At 36.8% G+C, this 20,651-nt stretch overlaps 1 protein-coding gene across 16 annotated transcripts in view; it reads left to right on the top strand.

The window, feature by feature from the left end:
- The window catches only part of TMEM232 (transmembrane protein 232), a 332,087-nt gene that overhangs the window by 144,043 nt on the left and 167,393 nt on the right, over positions 1–20,651 (top strand). For all 16 annotated transcript variants that reach the window (XR_013532558.1, XM_078365853.1, XM_054252071.2 and 13 more), the window contains one exon: positions 17,870–18,048. Coding sequence is in view for 15 of the 16 variants with exons in the window: in XM_078365853.1 (XP_078221979.1) it covers positions 17,870–18,048 (179 nt within the window). In the remaining variant the exon portion in view is untranslated. The remainder of the gene's footprint in view (positions 1–17,869; positions 18,049–20,651) is intronic.

Below are 20,651 nucleotides of genomic sequence, written 5' to 3' on the forward strand. Positions count from 1 at the left end.
TGGATTTATGTACCTTTGATCTTTGATGCTGTTGGCCTTTGGATGGTGTTTTTCAGTGAGCATCCCTTTTGTTGTTGTTGATGTTACTGCTTTTTGTTTGCTAATTTATCTTCTAGCAGTCAGACCCCTCTTCTGCCGGTGTGCTGGAATTTGCTGGAGGCTCGCTTCGGACCCTGTTTGCCTGAGTATCACCAGCGGAGGCTGCAGAACAGCAAAGATTGCTGTCTGCTCTTTCCTCTGGAAGCTTCATCCCAGAGGGTACCTGCCTGATGCCAGCCAGAGCTCTGTGTGAGGTGTCTCTTGACCCCTGCTGGGAGGTGTCTCCCATTCAAGAGGCATGGGGGTCAGGAACCAACTTGAGGAGGCAGTCTGTCCCTTAGTAGAGCTTAAGTGCTGTGCTGGGAGATCTGCTGCTCTCTTCAGAGATGGCAGGCAGGAATGTTTACATCTGCTGAAGCTGCAACCACAGCCGCCCTTTTCCCCAGGTGCTCTGAACCAGGAAGATGGGAGTTTTATCTATAAGTCCCTGTCTGGAGCTGCTGCCTTTCTTTCAGAGATGCCCTGCCCAGGGAGGAGAAAACTAGAGGTAGTCTGGGCACAACTGCTTTGCTGTGCTGCAGTAAGTTTGGCTTCCTTAAGACTGTGAGGGGAAAACTGCCTGCTGGAGCCTCAGTAATGGCAGATGCCCCTCCCCCCTCCAAGCTTGATTGTCCCAGGCTGACTTCAGACTGTTGTGCTGGCAGCAAGAATTTTGAGCAGGTAGTTCTTGGCTTGTCGGGCTCCATGGGAGTGGGACCCACTGAGCAAGACGACTTGGCTCCCTGGTTTCAGCCCTCTTTCCAGGGGAGTGAATGGTTTTGTCTTGCTGGGATTCCAGGCACCACTCGGGTATGAAAAAAAGAAAACCCTGCAGCTAGCTCAGTATTTGCCTGAACAGTGGTCTAGTTTTGTGCTTGATACCCAGGGCTCTGGGGGTGTAGGCACACGAGGGAATCTCTTGGTCTGTGGGTTGCAAAACCCACAGGAAAAGTGTAGTATCTGTGTTGGATAGCACAGTTTCTCATGGCACAGTCCCTCAGGGCTTCTCCTGGCTAGGGGAGGGAGTTCCCCACCCCCTTGCACTTCCCTGGTGAGGCAATGCCCCACCCTACTTCTACTTCTTTACTAAATATACAAAAATTAGCTGGGTGTGGTGGTGCATGTCTGTAGTCCCAGGCATAAACTTTTGATTTCCACTTCCTGTTCCTACTGGATCTTTGGTTTTTATATCAGTTGGCGAGAAAAAACTATGGAGACATATAAACACATGGCATATTACCTAGTGCATAGTAAAGGTCCAGTAAATGTTAATAGATGTTATAGTTGTTAACATAGTTTGTTAATATTATTAGAGTGAGAAAGTATCAGTGAAGAAGTATTTCTTTTTGGAATGCTTATTCCTATGTACACCACATATCTGGAGGATGCTTACTTTATTTTTGTATAAGGTATATATGACATTGAAAATCATTTAAAATAGTATCAAGTCATTCTCGTGTCACAACTTCCTGAGTAGCTGGGATTACAGGCATGTGCCACCATGACTGGCTAATTTTTGTATTTTTAGTAGAAGCCAAGTTTCACCATGTTGGCCAGGCTGGTCTCAAACTCCTGGCAGTAAGTGGTCCATCCATATGGGCCTCCCAGAGTGCTGGGATTAGAGGCATGAAACCTTGCACCTGGTCTCAAATAATGTTTTTATGGACCATTTTTACATAAAGCCTTTATTACAAAGAAACAATTTAAATCATGGATTTGTGAAGGCATTATTCTAGGAAACAAAAATAATGACTTCTTTTATGATTTAGCTCTGGGTTCCCACCCAAATCTTCTCCAATTGTAATCCCCACATGTTGAGGGAGGGACTTGCAATCTCCACGTGTCTACAGTGGGAGGTGACTGAATCATGGGGACAGTTTCCCCTGCTGTTCTTGTCATAGTGAGTGAGTTCTCAGGAGATCTGATGGTTTTATAAGTGTTTGGAAGTTTCTCCTTTGCTCTTCTCTCACCTGCCACTTTGTGAAGAAGATGCTTGCTTCCCCTTCCACCATGATTGTGTTTCTTGAGGCTTCCTCCGCCATGCAGAACTGTGAGTCAATTACACCTCTTTTATTTATAAATTACCAAGTCTCAGTGAAGTTCTTAATAGCAGTGTGAAAACAGATGAATACAACTCCCATGAAGATAATATGAAGATGCTTTCCTTTGATCTTATCTCAGTGGTCCCCAACCTTTTTGGCACCAGGGACCAGTTGCCTGGAAGGCAATTTTTCCAATGACAGTGGGGTGGAGTGGGGTGGGGGATGGTTCTGATGAAACGGCTCCATCTCAGATCATCAGGCATGAGTTAGTTTCCATAAGGTGCTGCAACCTAGATTTCACTCATGCACAGTTCACAATAGGGTTCATGTTCCTGTGAGAATCTAATGCCACTGATCTGACAAGAGGTGGAACTCAGGTGGTAATGTTTACTTGCTGATCACTCACCTCCTGTTATATGGCCCAGTTCCTAACAGGCCACTGACTGATAGGTCTGGGGACCCCTGTTTATCTGATACAGGAGCAGAACTTGAAGAATCTAGAGGACAGAAAGGCTGTTTAACATGTCTCTTTTCCATTCTGAGGTTCGTGTGAGACAAGCTTTTCATACACTAAAATGCCTATTAATTTGGGTTCTGGTTGCTGGCTAGTGACTGAAGTGCCAAGTGGTATTTTTTTAATTGAATAGAAACATTTTTGTATGCTTATAGATATGACTTATGCATTTAACATTTGGTTGCAATCTGAGTCAAAGAGTCTGACTTTTATTATTCCTTTTATGGAGAACCATCCTGCACATATCTTAATGGAGTTGAGCTACAGGAAGGTTTGAATATGTTCAAGTGCCTAAATAAACCCTTATTTAAATACAAATTTTTTTTAGCATAGTCTTAAGAAGAAATTACTTTGAGCTAGAAAACTATGAGGGAAGGTGACGAAAATTATTTTATTTAAACATACATAATTTTTACTTGGTCCCTGTTGAGATTCTGATTTTGAAAAACATTTTGCCCTTATGGGTCATAAAGGAATATTAATAATTAACTTTACTTTATTTATTTTTTAAGCTCTTTGAATGTTCCAGGCATTTTTCTAGGCACATGACATACATCACTTAACTCAATCATTACAACAAGATTATAACATATATATATATATTATCCACATTTTCAAGATGAGAAAACTGAGGCAATAAAAGTATATTTGGCCAAAGAAGTGTAATTAATAAATGGTACATTTGGAACATATGCAGGCATTCTCATTTTGGAGTCCATACTAGTAACTGCCTCACTAGACTAAACTAACTAGACTGGATGGTCCCTTCAATGAAATTTTAAACAAAGTTCGTCTCCATGTTGAAGAATGTACAAAAGGTGACATTGAGAAATTCTCTCAGACAGTCATTATCCTACAACACTATTTGCCACAGACTCTGTATCATGTGTGGTACATATTTTTATAGTAAGTTCCTGAGCCTTGTTCTAGACCTTTGCATCAGACTTTTTAAAAGGTGGGGTCCAGGGGTCTGCATCATTAAAACATTTTCTGTGTTATAGTTTGAGAAAACCTAGCCTGTTTGTTTAGCTGTTAAACATGATAGTAAAATGTTCTCATTACATAGGAAAATATTTATCTTAATTGCTGTTGAAGACCTTTATGCATCCAGAGTGTTAGTATTTATTTCTGATGACTTATGTATAACTACTAACAGAGAAGCACAGCTTTATGTTCTACTTTTACATTTGAAATATCATCTTCCCATATTCCTACTTTGGTTTCAGAGTGAAAAACTGATAGATGTTTTTAAAATCCTGAATTATCTGGAGTCTGTGTTGTGATAATAAAGCTTGGAAATAGTGTCTTCTGTGGGAAACCAACAGATACTGCGTTAGTATATCTTGTATAAGAGCATGAAATATTTAGAAATAGGTAATGAATGATAGACCCCAAAATATCTCAGAGTAGTAACTCTTCTCGATACAGCACTCATCTAATGCACAAATCTCTTTCAGATGTTTGCAAACAGTGAAAAATTCTGTTTAAAAGTCAACAGAGAGATAGAACTCTCGATCTCCCAAAGCAGGTCATTCCACTTTTAGACTTGGAAAGATCTATCCTTACATTGCAATGAAATTTTTCTTTTGATAGTTTCCAAACCTTGGCTTAAATTTTGTGCCCTGGAGGCAATCAAAATAAATCGATTCCTTTTCTCACATGCAAGCCCTTCCAGTATGTGAAGATAATTACTTTGGTTTCCCTCACCACCTCTCCACCCTGCTGTCATTCCTTATCTCTTTGCTTACTGCCAAGTTCTTGTGATAATTTTTTTGTAGTACATGAAAAACACATTTTCCATATGGCTTATAATTAACTTCTTAAGTTTGCTGGGAGTTTGTTGTGTTGGCATCTTTGCCTAGATTTACAATAATTTATTCCAATAATATAATATGATGTGAAGACATGTGCATAGGACCCAAGTACTTTTCCATTTAGCGTTGTCTCAGAATGACAAAAGTAAAATATGGCATTCTTCCTTTCATTTGTTAAGAATGATTTTCTAAGCTGGTTCTCCAATGATAGTAGTGAATGAAATATGTGTCACAGTTGTGAAATAACTTTGTATGCTTCATTTTGATTCATTTTAACTTAGGAAAAAACATTAGCACAGAGCAAGAATTCCTTTTTAAAAAGTAAATGAAAGTTAATTGGAATCTTAGAACCAACTGAAACTTTTAATGATACTCTATTAAATCTTTAATATACCTCTTAACTTGATGAAGGTTAATCAGGAAAATATTCAGTAATAAGGTTGTGCTTTTTATACATGGAAAATATTTTACTCCTTAAAAAATGTATATGTATGTTAGCAATATAACTGAGGCAATCTTAGTCATTCTCAGTTCTGTGTGCTGATCTAAAAGTATAATATCACTGATCATATTATGTACATATAAAGAAGTTAACCAAATATATCTGTTTTTTAGATTTCTAAAATAATTGTATTGAGGAATAATTGACACAATAAAATGTGCATATTTAAACTTTACAGTTGGATCAATTTGATGTACATATACACTTACCTATGAAACCATCATTATAATAAAAGAACCGTAAGAATTATTTCTAAGGATCTGGGTACAAAAGAGGCTTCTATTTTCAAGGAAAGGGTAGGAGATGGCTGATGGGTAGGCAACTAAATATGGTAATGAGAAAATGTGAGGCTTGTGCACAACAAACTAACACAACTTAGATGTTTTGTTGTCTACAAGTTTTAATAGCCACGGTACTAGCAATTTGAACAGCCACAATACTTACACATTTGGAGTGTATCATCTTGTTTGATAATGTCAATAGCAAATGATAATAGCAAGTGTCAGAGGGGTTTTGAATATGCTGGAGATATATGAAGTCTAATAGTTTATTTTGTAAGATTAGTTAAATACCTGTAAAATGTTTTATGTTAATATTCACCTGGTGTCTTTTGTACTATTTTGTTTTAACCTGAATTTATTGTGTGTGTGTTTATGAGTTTGTATATATATGTTTGTATAGATACACACACACACACACACACACACACACACACATATAATGACCCATTATGTTGATTTACTAAAATAATTGATAACTTCTGTCCTTATTTGAAGTGGATGGATTGTCACTTTTTGGAGATTGTTTTAGTTACATTTGTCTAATACTGCTTTATTATTAATTTCTCTTTTTATAACTTATGATTTTCCCACAGAGGCTATGTTGCTTTTTTATGTCCTCCAAGTTTTTATTTTATTGGTTGGTTTTTGAAATAAAATGACACTCAGCAGCTTAATTACTGTGTTCATTTGAGAATGTTATAACATTAAACTTGATCCTAATGCATCTGGATCTTTAACTATAGTAGTGATAAATTTAAATCTAAAAATTTATGAGGAGTAACATAAACTTGCCCTACGATTATCTATAGCTTATTATTTTTGTAAGTCTACCAATAGAATGTGAAAGTCTTTCCTTGCTGTGCTGTTTTGTGTTGTTGTGCTCCATCTTTTAGGGAAGCATTGCTAAGCAGCTCTGGCCTTTGGCCCTCTATGTCCCATTCATATTAAGAATGATTTTGATGTAAAAAAATCTTGAGATATATTTGTGTGTGTAATTATGTGTGTGTGTGAAGGGGGTGTATGGAAATATGCCTTCTATGCTGATATTTTATAAATGTAGCACTTTCATGGGGGAAAGAATTACCAATAATGTTATTAATTGTCTATTTGACTTTGAAAAAGTGATTAAGTACCATAAGTTCCAAACATTTCTTATAAATTAAAACTTTTAAAATAACTAGGAGAAAACAGAGCACAGTACCTTTATGACGATCAAACAAGAAATGGTTTCATTAACAAAACAGAAAAATCACAAATTACAAAACATGATTGGAAATTTATATAAAAATGTACAATATCTAGGCAGGAAATAATGAGAGAAAATTAAAATAAGCTAAAAGTGAAAGTTTGGAAATATATGTATATATTATAAAATAGGGATAATAATAATACCAGAAATACCACCTGTTACCATTGCCATGCTTTCAACATGGTTTCTAAACTTGCTAGATGGGAATAAATGGACCAGTTTTAAATCCTAACTTGACCTGTATCTCTTTCTCTCCACTGCCCCCTTCCCTGTGATTAAGCTGTGTGCCACAAGTTGACCTATAAGTCAGTAGTTCAGAAAATCTAACATGTTCTTTCCAAACCTGCAAACTTCTCTGGGAAAATGTATACAGTAACTAATTTGGGATGAGTTTGTCAATCTCTAGGTTGTAGCAGTATGCTTTCCTCTTCCTTGTTTGCATTAGTACTTCAAGGTAAGGGTGAGAAGGGCCTGGAACTGGACATTTCAGGAAAACAGCCCTAAGCCAGGGACTTCAGAGACAGCAGGGAGCTAGATGGGAAACTGCTGCAGGCACTCTTTCCTCCCTACCACTTCCTGCAGCCTTGGGCTGAGCTGTCACCCAGAGCCCTTGGAATTGTAGTGAGGGCAGAGAAGAGTTTCAGTTTAGAATGTGTGAGAAGAAAAGCTCAAAATTTTAAGGTGAAGGAAGAAGAATCCCTGTGGCCAAATATTCTAAGATTGCTCACTTTTACTCCATTTTCCAAATCTTGAATAGGACCTATATTTTGAGATCTAAAAGTGCTTTGTACCCAACAAACATTGTGAAAATCTGAGAAATTTCTACCCTGTCAACACGGCTTCCACAATTAAAGCTTAATCTATGGGGCCTGTGGAAAATAGTTACTAACTGTAGAGGTGAGACTTCACCTCTAAATTTACCTGTTCATTTTCTCAGAGCCCCAAATCACCAGGATAAGGGGAAAACATTGCTATTCTTCTCAAGAAGATTTGCTATCATTCCTACTAAATAATTTTAATCTAGCCATGTACATGTTCAAACTAAAAGTTTCCTATTATTTTCCATTCTTTTTATTCCCTTGTCTGGTTGGTAACTGTTTCTTTGGTTGGGATGGGTTAAAAAAACATACTGGAACTTTTAGTCCAAAGCCTTTTACCACATAAAGTTCTTCATCTACTTAAGATGAAGGAGCTGAGAATCTTATGGGAATATTTCTCACATATTTGAAGCATAAATAATATGAAGTATTTAATTCAGATCCAGTGGTCTAAAATCCACCTGTAGCTGGAGAGGAAAAAGACCCATGAACTAGAAATAATGCAGTGTTTCCAAAGTATTTATGGTGCTAAAGTACATTCTAACATGCCATTTTAAACAAATTAACATTTTTATAATATATCATAGCACAGAATCAAAAATAAGATTGATTTAGGCTTCCTATCAAAATTATTATGGTGATATATATTCACTAATGAAAACTCACTAAGTGCTTATAAATTTCTTTCTTGTACCAGTAAGAATTACATAAAGATCCTTCAGCATGCTTCAGAATGATTTTTTTTCTGTCATTTAATATGGTCCAGAAATGAATACTAAAATTATAGTGTCTCTTTACTCTTCACTCCTCCCATCCATCAAGAGTAACATGATGATATGTTCACAAACAGAAAAATCATTAATCAAACACATTAATCTTGCATCTAGAGACACATGTTTAACACCAGATCTCTAGAACTTACTCATTTTGTATTACTGAAATTTTATACGCACTGGTTAGCAATTCCCTTATTATTATTATAATCTCTGGTATAAATTTTGCTTAGTGAAATTTAAAATAAAACCAAAGTCAGAAATCTGATATTCTTCTAGTTTATTTATTAGAATCACAATTGTTATTGAAAAAAACATTACTTTTAACCTTGGTTTTCAGTTAGAATTCCAGATGTTAATTATTTTTATATGTTTTTAAAATTTCTTTTAATTTTTAATTTTAATTTTTTAACTTCTATTTTAATTTCACAGATACAAGTGCAGATTTGTTACATAGGTAAACTTGTGTAATGCAGATTTGTTGTGCAGATTATTTTATCACCCAAGTATTAAGCCTAGTATGTGTTTCCTGATCCTCCCCCTTCTCCCACCCTCCACCCCCCAACCCTCCACCCTCCAAAAAGGCCCCAGTGTATGTTGTTCCCCTCTGTGTCTCCATGTGTTCTCATCATTTAGCTCCCACTTATAAGAACATGCAATATTTGGCTTTCTGTTCTTGTATTAGTTTGCTAAGAATAATGGACTCAAGCTCCACTCATGGCCCTGCAAAAGATAAGATCTCATTATTTTTTATGGCTGCATAGTATTCTGTGGCATGTATGTACCACATTTTCTTTATTCAGTCTACTATTCATAAGCATTTAGGTTGATTCTATGTCTTTGCTATTGTGAATACTGCTGCAGTGAACATACACATACATGTATCTTCATACTAAAATGATTTATATTCCCTTGGGTATATACCCAGTAATGAGATTGCTGGGTAGAATGCTATTTCTGTCCTTAGGTCTTTGGGGAATTGTCACACTGTCGTCCACAATAGCTGAACTAATTTATGCTCCCACCAACAGTGTATAAGAATTCCTTTTCCTCCACAACCTCACTAGCATCTGTTATTTTTTTGACTTTTTAACAATTGCCATTCTGACTGGTGTGAGATGGTATCTCATTGTGGTTTTGATTTGCATTTCTCTAATGATCAGTGATGTTGAGCTTTTTAAAAATGTGATTGTTGGCCACACATATGTCTTCTTTTGAGAAGTGTCTGTTCATGTCCTTTGCCTACCTTTTGTGAGATTGTTTTTTTCTTGTAAATTTGTTTAATTTTCATATGGATGCGGCATATTAGACCATTGTACATAATTTACAAAAATTTTCTCCCATTCCCTAGGTTATCTGTTTATTCTGTTGCTAGTTTCTTTTGCTGTGCAGAAGTCCTTTAGTTTAGTTACATTCCACTGGTCAATTTTTGCTTTTGTTGCAATGCTTTTGGCATCTTCCTCATGACATATTTGCTTCTCTGTGTCCTGGATGGTATTGACTAGGTTGTCTCCCAGTATTTTTATAGTTTTGGGTCTTACAGTTACGTTTTTAATTGATACTGAGTTAATTTTTGTATATGGTATATGGAAGGGGTCCAGTTTCAATCTCCTGCATATGGCGAGCCAGTTATCCCAGCACCATTTATTGAATAGGGAATCCTTTCTCCAGTGCTTGTTTTTGTTAGGTTTATTGAAGATAAGATAATTGTAGGTGTGTGGTCTTACTTCTGGGTTCTCTATTCTGTTCCATTTGTCTGTCTATCTGTTTTTGTATCAGTACCATGCTGTTTTGGATAATGTATCCCGGTAGTATGGTTTGAAGTTGGGTAGGATGATATCTCCAGCTTGTTCTTTTTGCTTAAGATTGCCGTGGCTATTCAGGCTTTTGTTTTTATTGTTCCATATAGTTTTTTAGTGTTTTCTGGTCCTGTAAAGAATGTCAGTGGGAGTTTAATAGGAATAGCACTGAATCTATAAATTGCTTTAAGCAGTATGGACATTTTAACAATATTGATTCTTCCTATCCATGAGCATGAAATGTTTTTTCATTTGTTTGTGTCACTGATTTCTTTGAGCAGTAGTTTCTAGATGTCCTTGCAGAGATCTTTCACTACAATAGTTAGCTGCATTCCTTGATATTTCATTTTTTTGTGGCACTTTTGAATGGGAGTTCATTCCAGATTTGGCCTTAGGCTTGATTGTTTTTGTTGTGTAGGAATGCTAACAATTTTTGCACATTGATTTTGTACACTGAGACTTTGCTGAAGTTGTTTATCAAGTTAAGAAGCTTTAGAACTGAGACCATGGTTTTCTAAAAGTAGGATTATACTATCTGCAAACAGAGATAGTCTGACTTCCTTTCTTCCTATTTGGATGGCCTATGAGGTGCTATGGAAGTGAGGTCTGCAGGTCATCACTCCTTGGACCCCTGGATTCAGCCTCTTTCCTAGGGGTATATACAGGAGCCTAACCTCCTGCTTTGCTGGGGTTGCAGTTACTTTTGCCAGGAAGCCCAGAAAGTTAGAGTATCTAAGGTTCCCAGGTCTCCTTATATGCCCAAACAGCTGCTCTGCTGAGACTCCACATAACCCTGTGTGTCAGACTGAAAGCCCTTGTGGAGTGGATTCATGAGCGGATCTCCTGACCCAAGGGTTGCAAAGATTTATGGGCGGAAGCATGGCTTCCCGGGGTCACATATTCACTCACTTCTCTGAGTGAGGGAAGGTTTGCTTGGCTCTGTGTTACTCCTGGGTTGTTCGTCATTCGGCCTTGCTTTTCTTCATTCTCCATGGGTTGAGTTGTTTTCTTGATTAGTCCCAAGGGTAGTACCTGAATGTTTCACTTGAAGATGCTGTATTTACTCACCCCTTCCATTTCTCTCCACAAGAGCCACACACCTTAGCTGCTTCTAGTTGGCCATCTTGGCCACAATAATTATTTTTAATTAATACATTTTCATAATTGAAAATTAGAAAATATTATGAAATTTTAAGTAAGGCAAGTTATACTCAGTGTCTTCATTATTCATCTACATTTGGGCATTCTACTTGCTATTGTGCTTCAATCAACTACCACATTCTAATAAAAGAATCAGCTGACTTTGAAATTTTGGTTTTCCATATTACCAGCAACAAAATATGGGCATATAATACCTCACTTCTCTTCAGTTTATTCTGTTTAATATTTGTTTAAAATATGTAATGATCAAATCTGATGATATATGAAAAATAACAAATAACAATTTCATGAATATATATATTATGTACATATAGAGTGATCTATATATCATCATTGTCATTACTAGTACTACTATAGTATAACAATTTTCTGAAAACAGTGTCTTAGAATTCTTTGTATCCTACTATCCAAAAATATATTCCTAATTTTGCCACCCATCTCTATTGTTATCTCCTCTGAAGTTCAAGAGTCCTTATGACTACCCTCTCTTTGGACACCAACTGCAAGTTTGGGAGTCTCCAGAACCACCCTACCTTCTAACACCAACTGCAAGTCTGGAGATCCCTAAGATATCCCTTGTGTTTGATAATTTGCTAGAAGGACTCACAGAAATCAGCAGTCATTTTACTCATGGTTATGGTTTAAGTCACTTTATTCATGGTTATGTGAAAGGATGCAAATTAAAATCAGCCAAAGGAAGAGATGCATAGAGCAGAGTCCAGGAGAGACTCAAGCACAGAGCTTCCCATTGTCCTCTCCCAGAGGAGTTGTGTGAAGAACACTTACTTCCAGCAATGATGTGTGACAATATACATAGAGTATGGTCAACTATGTAAGCCCACCCTAGCTTTGGAATTTACAATTTTTATTGGGGCTTGGTCACATACACTTGGTTAACTACCTGCAGCATGGCTGTGCCTAGTATCTGGCCCCATCAATGTTCAAGCTGATACCACATGGCCCAAGCCACTCCACCATGAATCAAATTTTATGGCATAGACTATTTTACATAACCCAAAGACCCCAGTTAAATATGTCATTTTTATTAGGCAGGATATTCCAAGGCCTATGAGATTACCACCTAGAGCCAAGGACAAAGGCCAACTGTCTCTTTGAGCATGGTTAATTCTTTAGCGCACTTTTCCCAAGTCCAGCCTATCATCACTTTGCTTCTAGATTACTTCAAAAAGTTAAATGTCTTCCTGTTTCCCTCTTATATTCCATAAAGTCCATTTTCTACCAAGAAGCCAAAGAGGTAAAATGTGACAGTTCCTTTTCTTATTTAAAAAGGTGTAATACAAAGTAGCAGACATGTAGAATGAACAAGTCTAGAGTGCTAATGTACAACATGAGGCCTATAGGTGATTAATTGTATATGGCGAAAATGTACTTTACTGGTATTCTATTGAGAGAGGAATGAGACGTTGACTAATATTTATTAAGCATCTTGTGATTTTGAATTAGTAAAAAATGCCATAATAATTTTTTATTATAGTAAGAATAAAATCTAAACTCTTTTCCTTGGCCCACAAATTGGCTGTGATCATTCAGAGTGAACCTGTAAAGGTCGTACCTACCTGAAATAGTCTTGTCCCACGACCCTCAGGTGTCTTGTAACACATTCATTCTGTCCTTTCTCCTGTTTCTCTAAACATCAAGCTATCCTAGGTTCAAAGGCTTTGCATTTTTGATCCACTACTCTTGGAAACACTTTTCCTTTGTTCCTTCAATGATTAACTCTTTTTCATCAACTAGATCTTAGCTTGAATATCACCTCCTCATAGAAGTTTTCCTCTCATTCTATCTATGGTAGTTTTCTTCTTCTAGTCATTGTTGGTCATATTACCATCTTCTGTTATTCTCATAACATTCATCACCAACTGGTTTGATACTGTTTTGTTTACTTTCTTTATATCTGTCTCTGTCTATTAGGATTAAGTATACCCAAGGAAGCAGTTTGTGTTTTTCTTTAGTATGGAGCACAGTGGCTGGCATCTAGCATTCACTCAGAAAACATTAGTTAAAAGCATGGCTGGCTGACTGGTTCTTGTCCAATCATTAGTTTCTTGGTGTCGATCTGGTTCCTTCAACTCTACAAGACATTGCATAACATCAGTCTTTTGAACCACATTCTACATTTGAATTACCTTTGAGTGGCACATTTGATTTTGTAGTGTCATGTTACATTTGACAAAATTGTGAAGGCTATACTCTCATTCATATAAGTAGAAATCTTCATATTTCACTTTCACGAAATATATGAAATCTAAATATCTTCAGTGGCAATTAAAGGCTACTAAAGAGTTCAAACACTGGACTAAGACATTACTGCTACAAAGAAAGATGCATAATATTGATGTTTTTCAAGTGCAGTGGTGGTTTCTTAATAAAAATTTTTGAATTTATTAAGAACTTGTTTTGGTTTGGATTTTATATGTCCTAGGATACTGTCTGCTTAGCTGCAGACACAGACATATTTTCTCTCAGTATATTTAAAGTGACATCTTTGATAGCTGCCACAGGGTCACTCAAAGCAGAACAGAAGAGTGCCTTATGCTACAGCTTGGTCCCTTGTTGAAACATTTCATAGCAGGCATGCTTCTCAGCAAATGTCTAGATGTGCAAATTAGAATGTGGTCTACTTTTTATGACAGTTGTAACACATACCATCTGTCTTTATAAGGTTTTTTTTCCTTCATTAACTGCCAGTCAATTGGATGTAATAAATTCTCCCTGCAAATATTATTCATCAGCAGTACTTCAGTGGAGTTTAGATCAACAGGTGAACAGCTCACTTTTAAAAATATAAATGGAATTTAAAAGGAATTGTGACTTTCTAGAGCATAATTGTCAGAATATGTTTTATGGTTTATCATTGGTCTTGTGGATTCTAAAACCAAACTACTCATTTTGATAATTCGACTATTGTAGTTTTATAAAATATTGACCTTCACTAAGTAATAATTTAAAATGTATAGAGGAAGTGGTTTGTATATATTTTTGTCAATCATTTGTGTCATTGTTTAGAGTCTGTAAGTAAATTTAGATATGAGTTAAAATTCACTGTATGTTTTATTTGTAATGTTTTTCAAAAACTTATTTTTTTCTCTAAGGATCATAATGAAGAATTAACTTAAAAAATAATGTGTTTCCTTACCTATATTGACTTCAAGCTAATGACCCACAAATCAACAATCTCACTCTTGCTATTTTACTTGCATTCTAGCCATATTTTTACAACAAACTATAAGACATTGAAAATTAAATTACCCCCTCCCATGCCACATTTTCCAAATAATATTTATTTTCTTTTTCTTAAAACGGACTCTTCTATACACTCTTCTTATTTCTTCAAGCGGTTTTATTATTGTTCAGTCTCCTGAGCTTAAAAATAGACTTCTCCTTTCCCCTTTATTTTTGACTCTTTTCCCGTAGCTAAGAAGTCCAATTCGATCTTCTCCACAGTGTCTTAGGTTTGTGTCTCTTCCTTGCCAATCGTTTGCTGCCCATTGCAATAAAGATCCAGATTACCTCATAAAACTCCTATGTTGCGTTCCCAGTTTATTACTTGAATAAACATCACATTGCATTGAGCAGACATAACATTACTCCCTTCCTCAAACATCTATCATTTAACCTGATCCCATTTATCTTCAGCTAGCTTTGGTACCTTATCTATTTTTTTTTTCTTTTAACCATAGCTCACTGCAGCTTCAAACTCTGTAGCTGAAGTGATCTTACCAACACAGCCTCCTAAGTACCTGGGACTACAGATGTGCACCATCATGCCCAGCTAATTAAAAAAATAACCATAGAGATAGGGTCTCGATATTGTGCCTAGGCCAGTCTTGATTTCCTGGCCTCAAACAATCCTCCTGCCTCAGCCTCTCAAAGTGCTTGGATTACAAATGTGAGCCACCATGCCTGGCCTCTTACTTATTTTTAGTATAAACTTTTCACCTCAGCTTCATTTGAGATCCTTACTATCATCCCTTCCCCTCTGTCTTTGTATAACTACCTCACTGCTTGGGGCTCAAGTCCTGATCTAACTGTGAGTTTGCTCTGGACTTCCACAGTTTTGTCCTTGAAAGTTTGTGTGCCAAGAAACTCTTCAGTTCCAGGCAAATGGACATAGTTGTTCTCTCTACCTACTTCTCTAATTTAATAAACAGATTTTTATAAATTAGATCTACTGTGTTGTAGGCACTTTGCTAAATGCTAGGAATATCTGACTGAATAAAAGATATTCTCTGTTCTCCAGTAGTTTAGAATTCATAGGTGAGATATGCCATTACAATATGATACAATACATTACAATATAGTAGGTTCAAGGGCACCTAGCTAGCCATGGGATTCAGAAAAGGATTCCTAGTAGAAAGAATGCAGGAGAATGGATAGAAGCCAGGTGTCATGTGGAGTTATTTTTTGGACAGGATAATTTCTGGTTATGTGAAAAGTTTATACAAGGGCTAGAAGATTAAATGAAATGTTTATTCTAGAACTTCAAGTAGTTTTGTCTGTTTGTATTAGAAGAGGGATGGAAATAAAGGAGTAGTGGAAGATGTGTTCCAAAAAGATGTCATGTTAGAAAGACAGACAGTGATTGCCTGGCCATGAGATTTGGAATTTACATAGTGACAAATCGCAATCCTTTACTAAGTTGTGAGTAGAGAAGTAACATAATGAGATTTAGAAAGGTCAGTTTGCACAACATGGATTAGCAATAGTGAAGCAATAAATAATAAGACAGGAAGATGAAAGAACTAGGAAGCTATGACAGTATTTACTCTCAGAGCTAATCTTTTTTCAGATATCCTTCCATTTGAAATATTCCCCCAATATCTTCACTGCACTTTTCCCAAATTTACCTATTGGACAAGTCTTGTAAAGTCATACTTTCTCCAGTCATTTTCTTACTCTTCTAGTCCTCATTGATCTCTTCCTTTTGTGATTGTTCTATCAATGAGCATCATCTTTTCATTTAACAATTACCCTCTAATTTCTCTTACAAAGTATTCTAGTCTCCCAGAGTTGCCAATTACTTGAAGACACAGATTATCTTTTACTCACCTTAGTCAAGACTGTTCACACAAAAAATGGTTTAAAAATAAAACCCAAAACCTTAAACTTGGGCTTTTTGATTATATTTCAAATGTTCAGTGCAAAAATATTAATGCCATTCATTCAAAAAGCTTGTTTTATATTATATATTATTTCAAATATTGTGGTACCTCAATTTTAATTAGTAAAGTTCCTATGGAGAAATTGACACTTCAAAAATAATTGGTTGCTTAACTGTAGCTTCCTACTTCCAGCTTATACTTTCTCTCCTAAAGTTCCAATAATAGAAAACGTAGATGATATCTTAAGATTGGAAACTGAACATATGCCTTCCTCCTCCTACTTGTAAAACACATACATACTTTCTCTTCTGTCTCCTCTTTCTTTCAAACTCTCTCTTTCCTATGAATGGAATGGAATGTTGTGACTGGAAAGAAAAGTACCTGTGTAAATTAGAGAGACTGTGCTGCCTGTGACAGGATTTGACCAGCCTTTACCTGCTCTATCATTCTTTCAACAACTGTCTGATGCCAGGGAGCTCTCTAAGCAAGATCAGGTTCATATGTTCATATTCATATGTTCACTTTTATTATTCTAAGTCTGTGTAATAACATCTACATAGCAGGATTGTAGTGAAAACTAAAATTGGACCACATAGTTGGTACCCCCATGTGTAACTAGTTATAATAATAATGATTATGATTAGCCTGCATTATAAAAACTAGATTCATTTGGAAAAGTTGAGGATTATGACTTTTCAGGTTGTTCTTCTGTCTTTATTCAAGAAGGGCAACAATCATCAATGGACTGTCACCAGGATTTTGGAGAAAAGTGCAATGTGGAATTTAAAGGGATTTAAAACTCTTTCAGTTCCCCTTCTGAACCATTTCCTCTTATTCTTATCTGTTTCACATATACTCAGTGTTTTCATGTTGCTCTTTGACTAAGTTCATCTCCTCTTTGACAAATGTATTATTTTATTCCCTAAATTTCTTTCACCTCTACCTAAATTGGAATTCTTTTTTCCTATTGCTGCATAGCAATATACAATAGTGAGATAAGAAATACTTACCATAAAGAGTAAATAGAAATGTCTTTCTCTTTTTTGTAAGGAAAATACGTATTTTGAAAGTGGAACTTGATAATGTATATGAATTGCTAATTGCTATATAAGTCCTAGAAGAGAAGTGTCCTAGAGCTTTTCAATCTTTGTTTTCATTACTCTTTTTCATATATTCCAATTGATTTATGTCCCTATTATTAAAATGAATTTTTCAGCCTATAATTATAACAGTAATTTTTGTGTGCTTTATGCATGATTTAAACATTTTCTTCTTGGTTCAAATAACATGTTTCATAATGTTTGATTTTTTTAAATAACAGGAAGTGTTTTTCTTGTTTCTCTACCTTATTATAAAAATTCACCATGGTGGTCTGTGTTTATATTTCCTTGAACAGATTCCTCTTTACTTGAATTCTAAGAATTTGTTTTTTGTAAATAGTTCAGTTTACCCATTTAACTCTTAAATTTATGAAGTATACATGTTAGGTACAGTTTTTCTTTTCATGTGGTTAGAAATTTTTAAATGCTCTGTTATCTTTTTTAAATGTAAAGGGGGAAAGCAGTGAAGGGTCAGAAATTTCCACAGCTTAGAATTTCAGACTTTAGAATACTATTATGAATTATGGTAAAATATGTTTCTTCTTTTTCACACAGTCATACTTTAGCAAGGTGAATACAATGACATATTTCCAAAGACTGTTTCTTTTTACCCAGGTGATCAAGTAGTCTGGACTGGTTACTACGGCTTAGTGTATAACCTGGTGAAAATGTCATGGGAACTTCAAGGAGATGAAGAACAGAATGGACTTAGAAACATGATATGGCAAACACTGCAGAGAACAAAGGATTATGAGAAAGATGTACGAATTCAAAATGCAATCAATATAGCTCAGGTAAGGTAAGACACTGGGAAATAAATATGTACCTCTATCATCAGGAAGCATGGTTGTCGTTTCTCTCAATGGTAAAAAAAACTCTACATTCAGTGAGTATTAGCGACTCACAGCTGATAATATTTTTAGAACTTGACGCTGATCTATTTTTGATTTAAGGTAAGAGAGTTGAGCTCTAGATGGTAGTATAAAGGCCTCCAAAAGTCTGTAATAGAAAAAGAATTAAATTCATTTAACACATCTAGGGAAACGTACACCTCAGCAAGGGTGATTCCACCATAGAACTTGGTGGGAAATTCTGATAGACATGTTAGGTACACTAGATTGAAGTAACGTTAAGTTACGATTCTTTTTCTCTTTTCTTGGTGAAGACATTTAGAAAGTAATGGAAGTTTTAAGGAGCATAACACAATCCTCTAATTTGAGTACTATGCTAGGATGGGCTGTGAAAGACTTGTGTAAGGGCACTTTCACTACCTCATACCAACGGGTGCCAAAAGAGGCAGGCTGTGGGTAAGGTTCAAATAGGAGGGGCAACGGGCTTTTTATGATGTTAGGAATCCAGAGACCTATTCTCTCAATTGAGCAGTTCCTCCCTTGTTTAGTTCAGCGAGCAGACATACCAGGAAGAAGGCTGAACACAGTGATATCATGACTCTGGACTAGAGAAAGGGTAAAGGTGGCCCTAACCTCAGTGATTTCAACACATATAGGAAATGAATAGGTAAAAGTAAAAAAAAGTAAAAAGCCACTGGCTCCAAGACTCTTCCCTCTTTTCTCAGCCTGTTTGATTACTGTATTTTTTAGAGGCTTGTTGAATGGCTCTGATCAAAATGCTGATAGTGATATGGACAATAAAGTCCAAGCTGAGGTGGTCTCAGATGAAGATAAGGAATTTGTTGGGAACTGAAGTAAAGGTCACTCTTGCTATGCAACAAGGCTGGCAGCATTTTGCCCTTGCTCTAGAAAGTGGAACTTTGAACTTAAGAGGGATAATTTAGGGTATCTGGTAGAAGAAACTTCTAAGTGACAAAATGTTCAAGAGGAATCAAAGCATAAATTTGAATGATTTGCAGCCTGACAATGCAGTAAATAAGAAAAACCCATTTTGCGGGGGAAGAAATTGAAGCCTACAGCAGAAATTTGCATAAGTAAAAGGAGCTAGATGCCAGTGACCAAGACAAAGGGGAAAATGTCTCCAGGGCATATCAGAGACATTCCCAGCAGCCCCTCCCATCACAGTCCTGGAGGCCTAGGAGGGGAAAATGGGCTGTGTGCAGGACCCCCTTGTTTGGTGCCCTGGATCTCAGCCACTCTAGCCATGGCTAAAAGAGGCCAAGGTACAGCTCAGGATGTGGCTTCAGAGGGTGCAAGCCCCAAGCCTTGGCAGCTTTCACATGGTGTTGGTCCTGTGCATGTGCAGAAAACAAGAATTGAGGTTTGAGAACCTCTACCTGGATTTCAGAGGATGTATGGAAAGGTCTGATGTCCAGATAAAAGTTTGCTGTAAGGGCAGAACCCTCATGGAGAGCCCCTACACGGGCAGTGTGAAAGGAAAATGTAATGCTGGAGTCCCCGCACAGAGTTCCCACTGGGGCATTGTCTAGTGGAGCTGTGAGAAGACAGTCACTGTCCTCCAGACCCCAGAATGGTAGATCCAACAACAGCTTGCATTCAATGCCAGCCCATGAAAGCAGCCAAGAGCAGGGCTGTCCCCTGCAAAGCCACAGGGGGCACAGCTGCCCAAGGCCGTGGAAGCCCACCTATTGAATCAGCATGACTTGGATGTGAGACATGGAGTCAAAAGAGATAATTTCCGAACTTCAAGGTTTATTGATTGTCCTGTTAGATTTTAAATTTGCATGGGGCCTATAGCCCCTTTGTTTTGGTCAATTTCTCCCATTTGGAATGGGTATATTTACCCAGTGCCTGTATCCCCCTTGTATCTAGGAAGTAACTAACTTGCTTTTGATTTTATAGGCTCATAGGTGGAAAAAACTTGCCTTGTTTTAGATGAGACTTTGAACTTGTAGAGATAAGGTGGGCACCTATTCTCATTGCCTGAAGAGAAAATACCAAGCGAGTTTTTCACCACCTATTTTGGCAACAAAAGCCATTAGTGAAATCCCTAAACCATATCTACTCCATCAATGTTGTAAACTTTTTTAAAGTTTGCTGTCTCATAGTTACACGAAGATTGGTAGCTTGCCTCAGTTAATGCTAGAATGAGATAAAAACCTTGGGAGATTGTTGGAAGGGTATGATTGTGTTTTGAAATGTGAGGACATGAGATTTGAAGGGGCCAGGGGTGGAATGATATGGTTTGGCTCTGTTCCCAGCCAAATCTCATCTTGAATTTTATCTACTATAATCCCCACATGTCGGGGGAGGAACAGAGTCGGAGGTAATTAAATCATGGGTGTGGGTTTTTATCCATGTTGTTCTTGTGATAGTGAATAAGCCTCATGAGACCTGATGGTTTTATAAAGGCCTGTTCCCCTGCACATGCTTTCTTGCCTGCCAACATGTAAGCCATGCCTTTGCTCCCTTTTTGCCTTCTGCTATGATTGTGAGGCCTCTGCAGCTATGTGGAACTGTGAGCC

The sequence above is a fragment of the Callithrix jacchus genome, chromosome 2 (genome assembly GCF_049354715.1).
Source record: "Callithrix jacchus isolate 240 chromosome 2, calJac240_pri, whole genome shotgun sequence".
NCBI classification, from domain to species: Eukaryota; Metazoa; Chordata; class Mammalia; order Primates; family Cebidae; genus Callithrix; species Callithrix jacchus.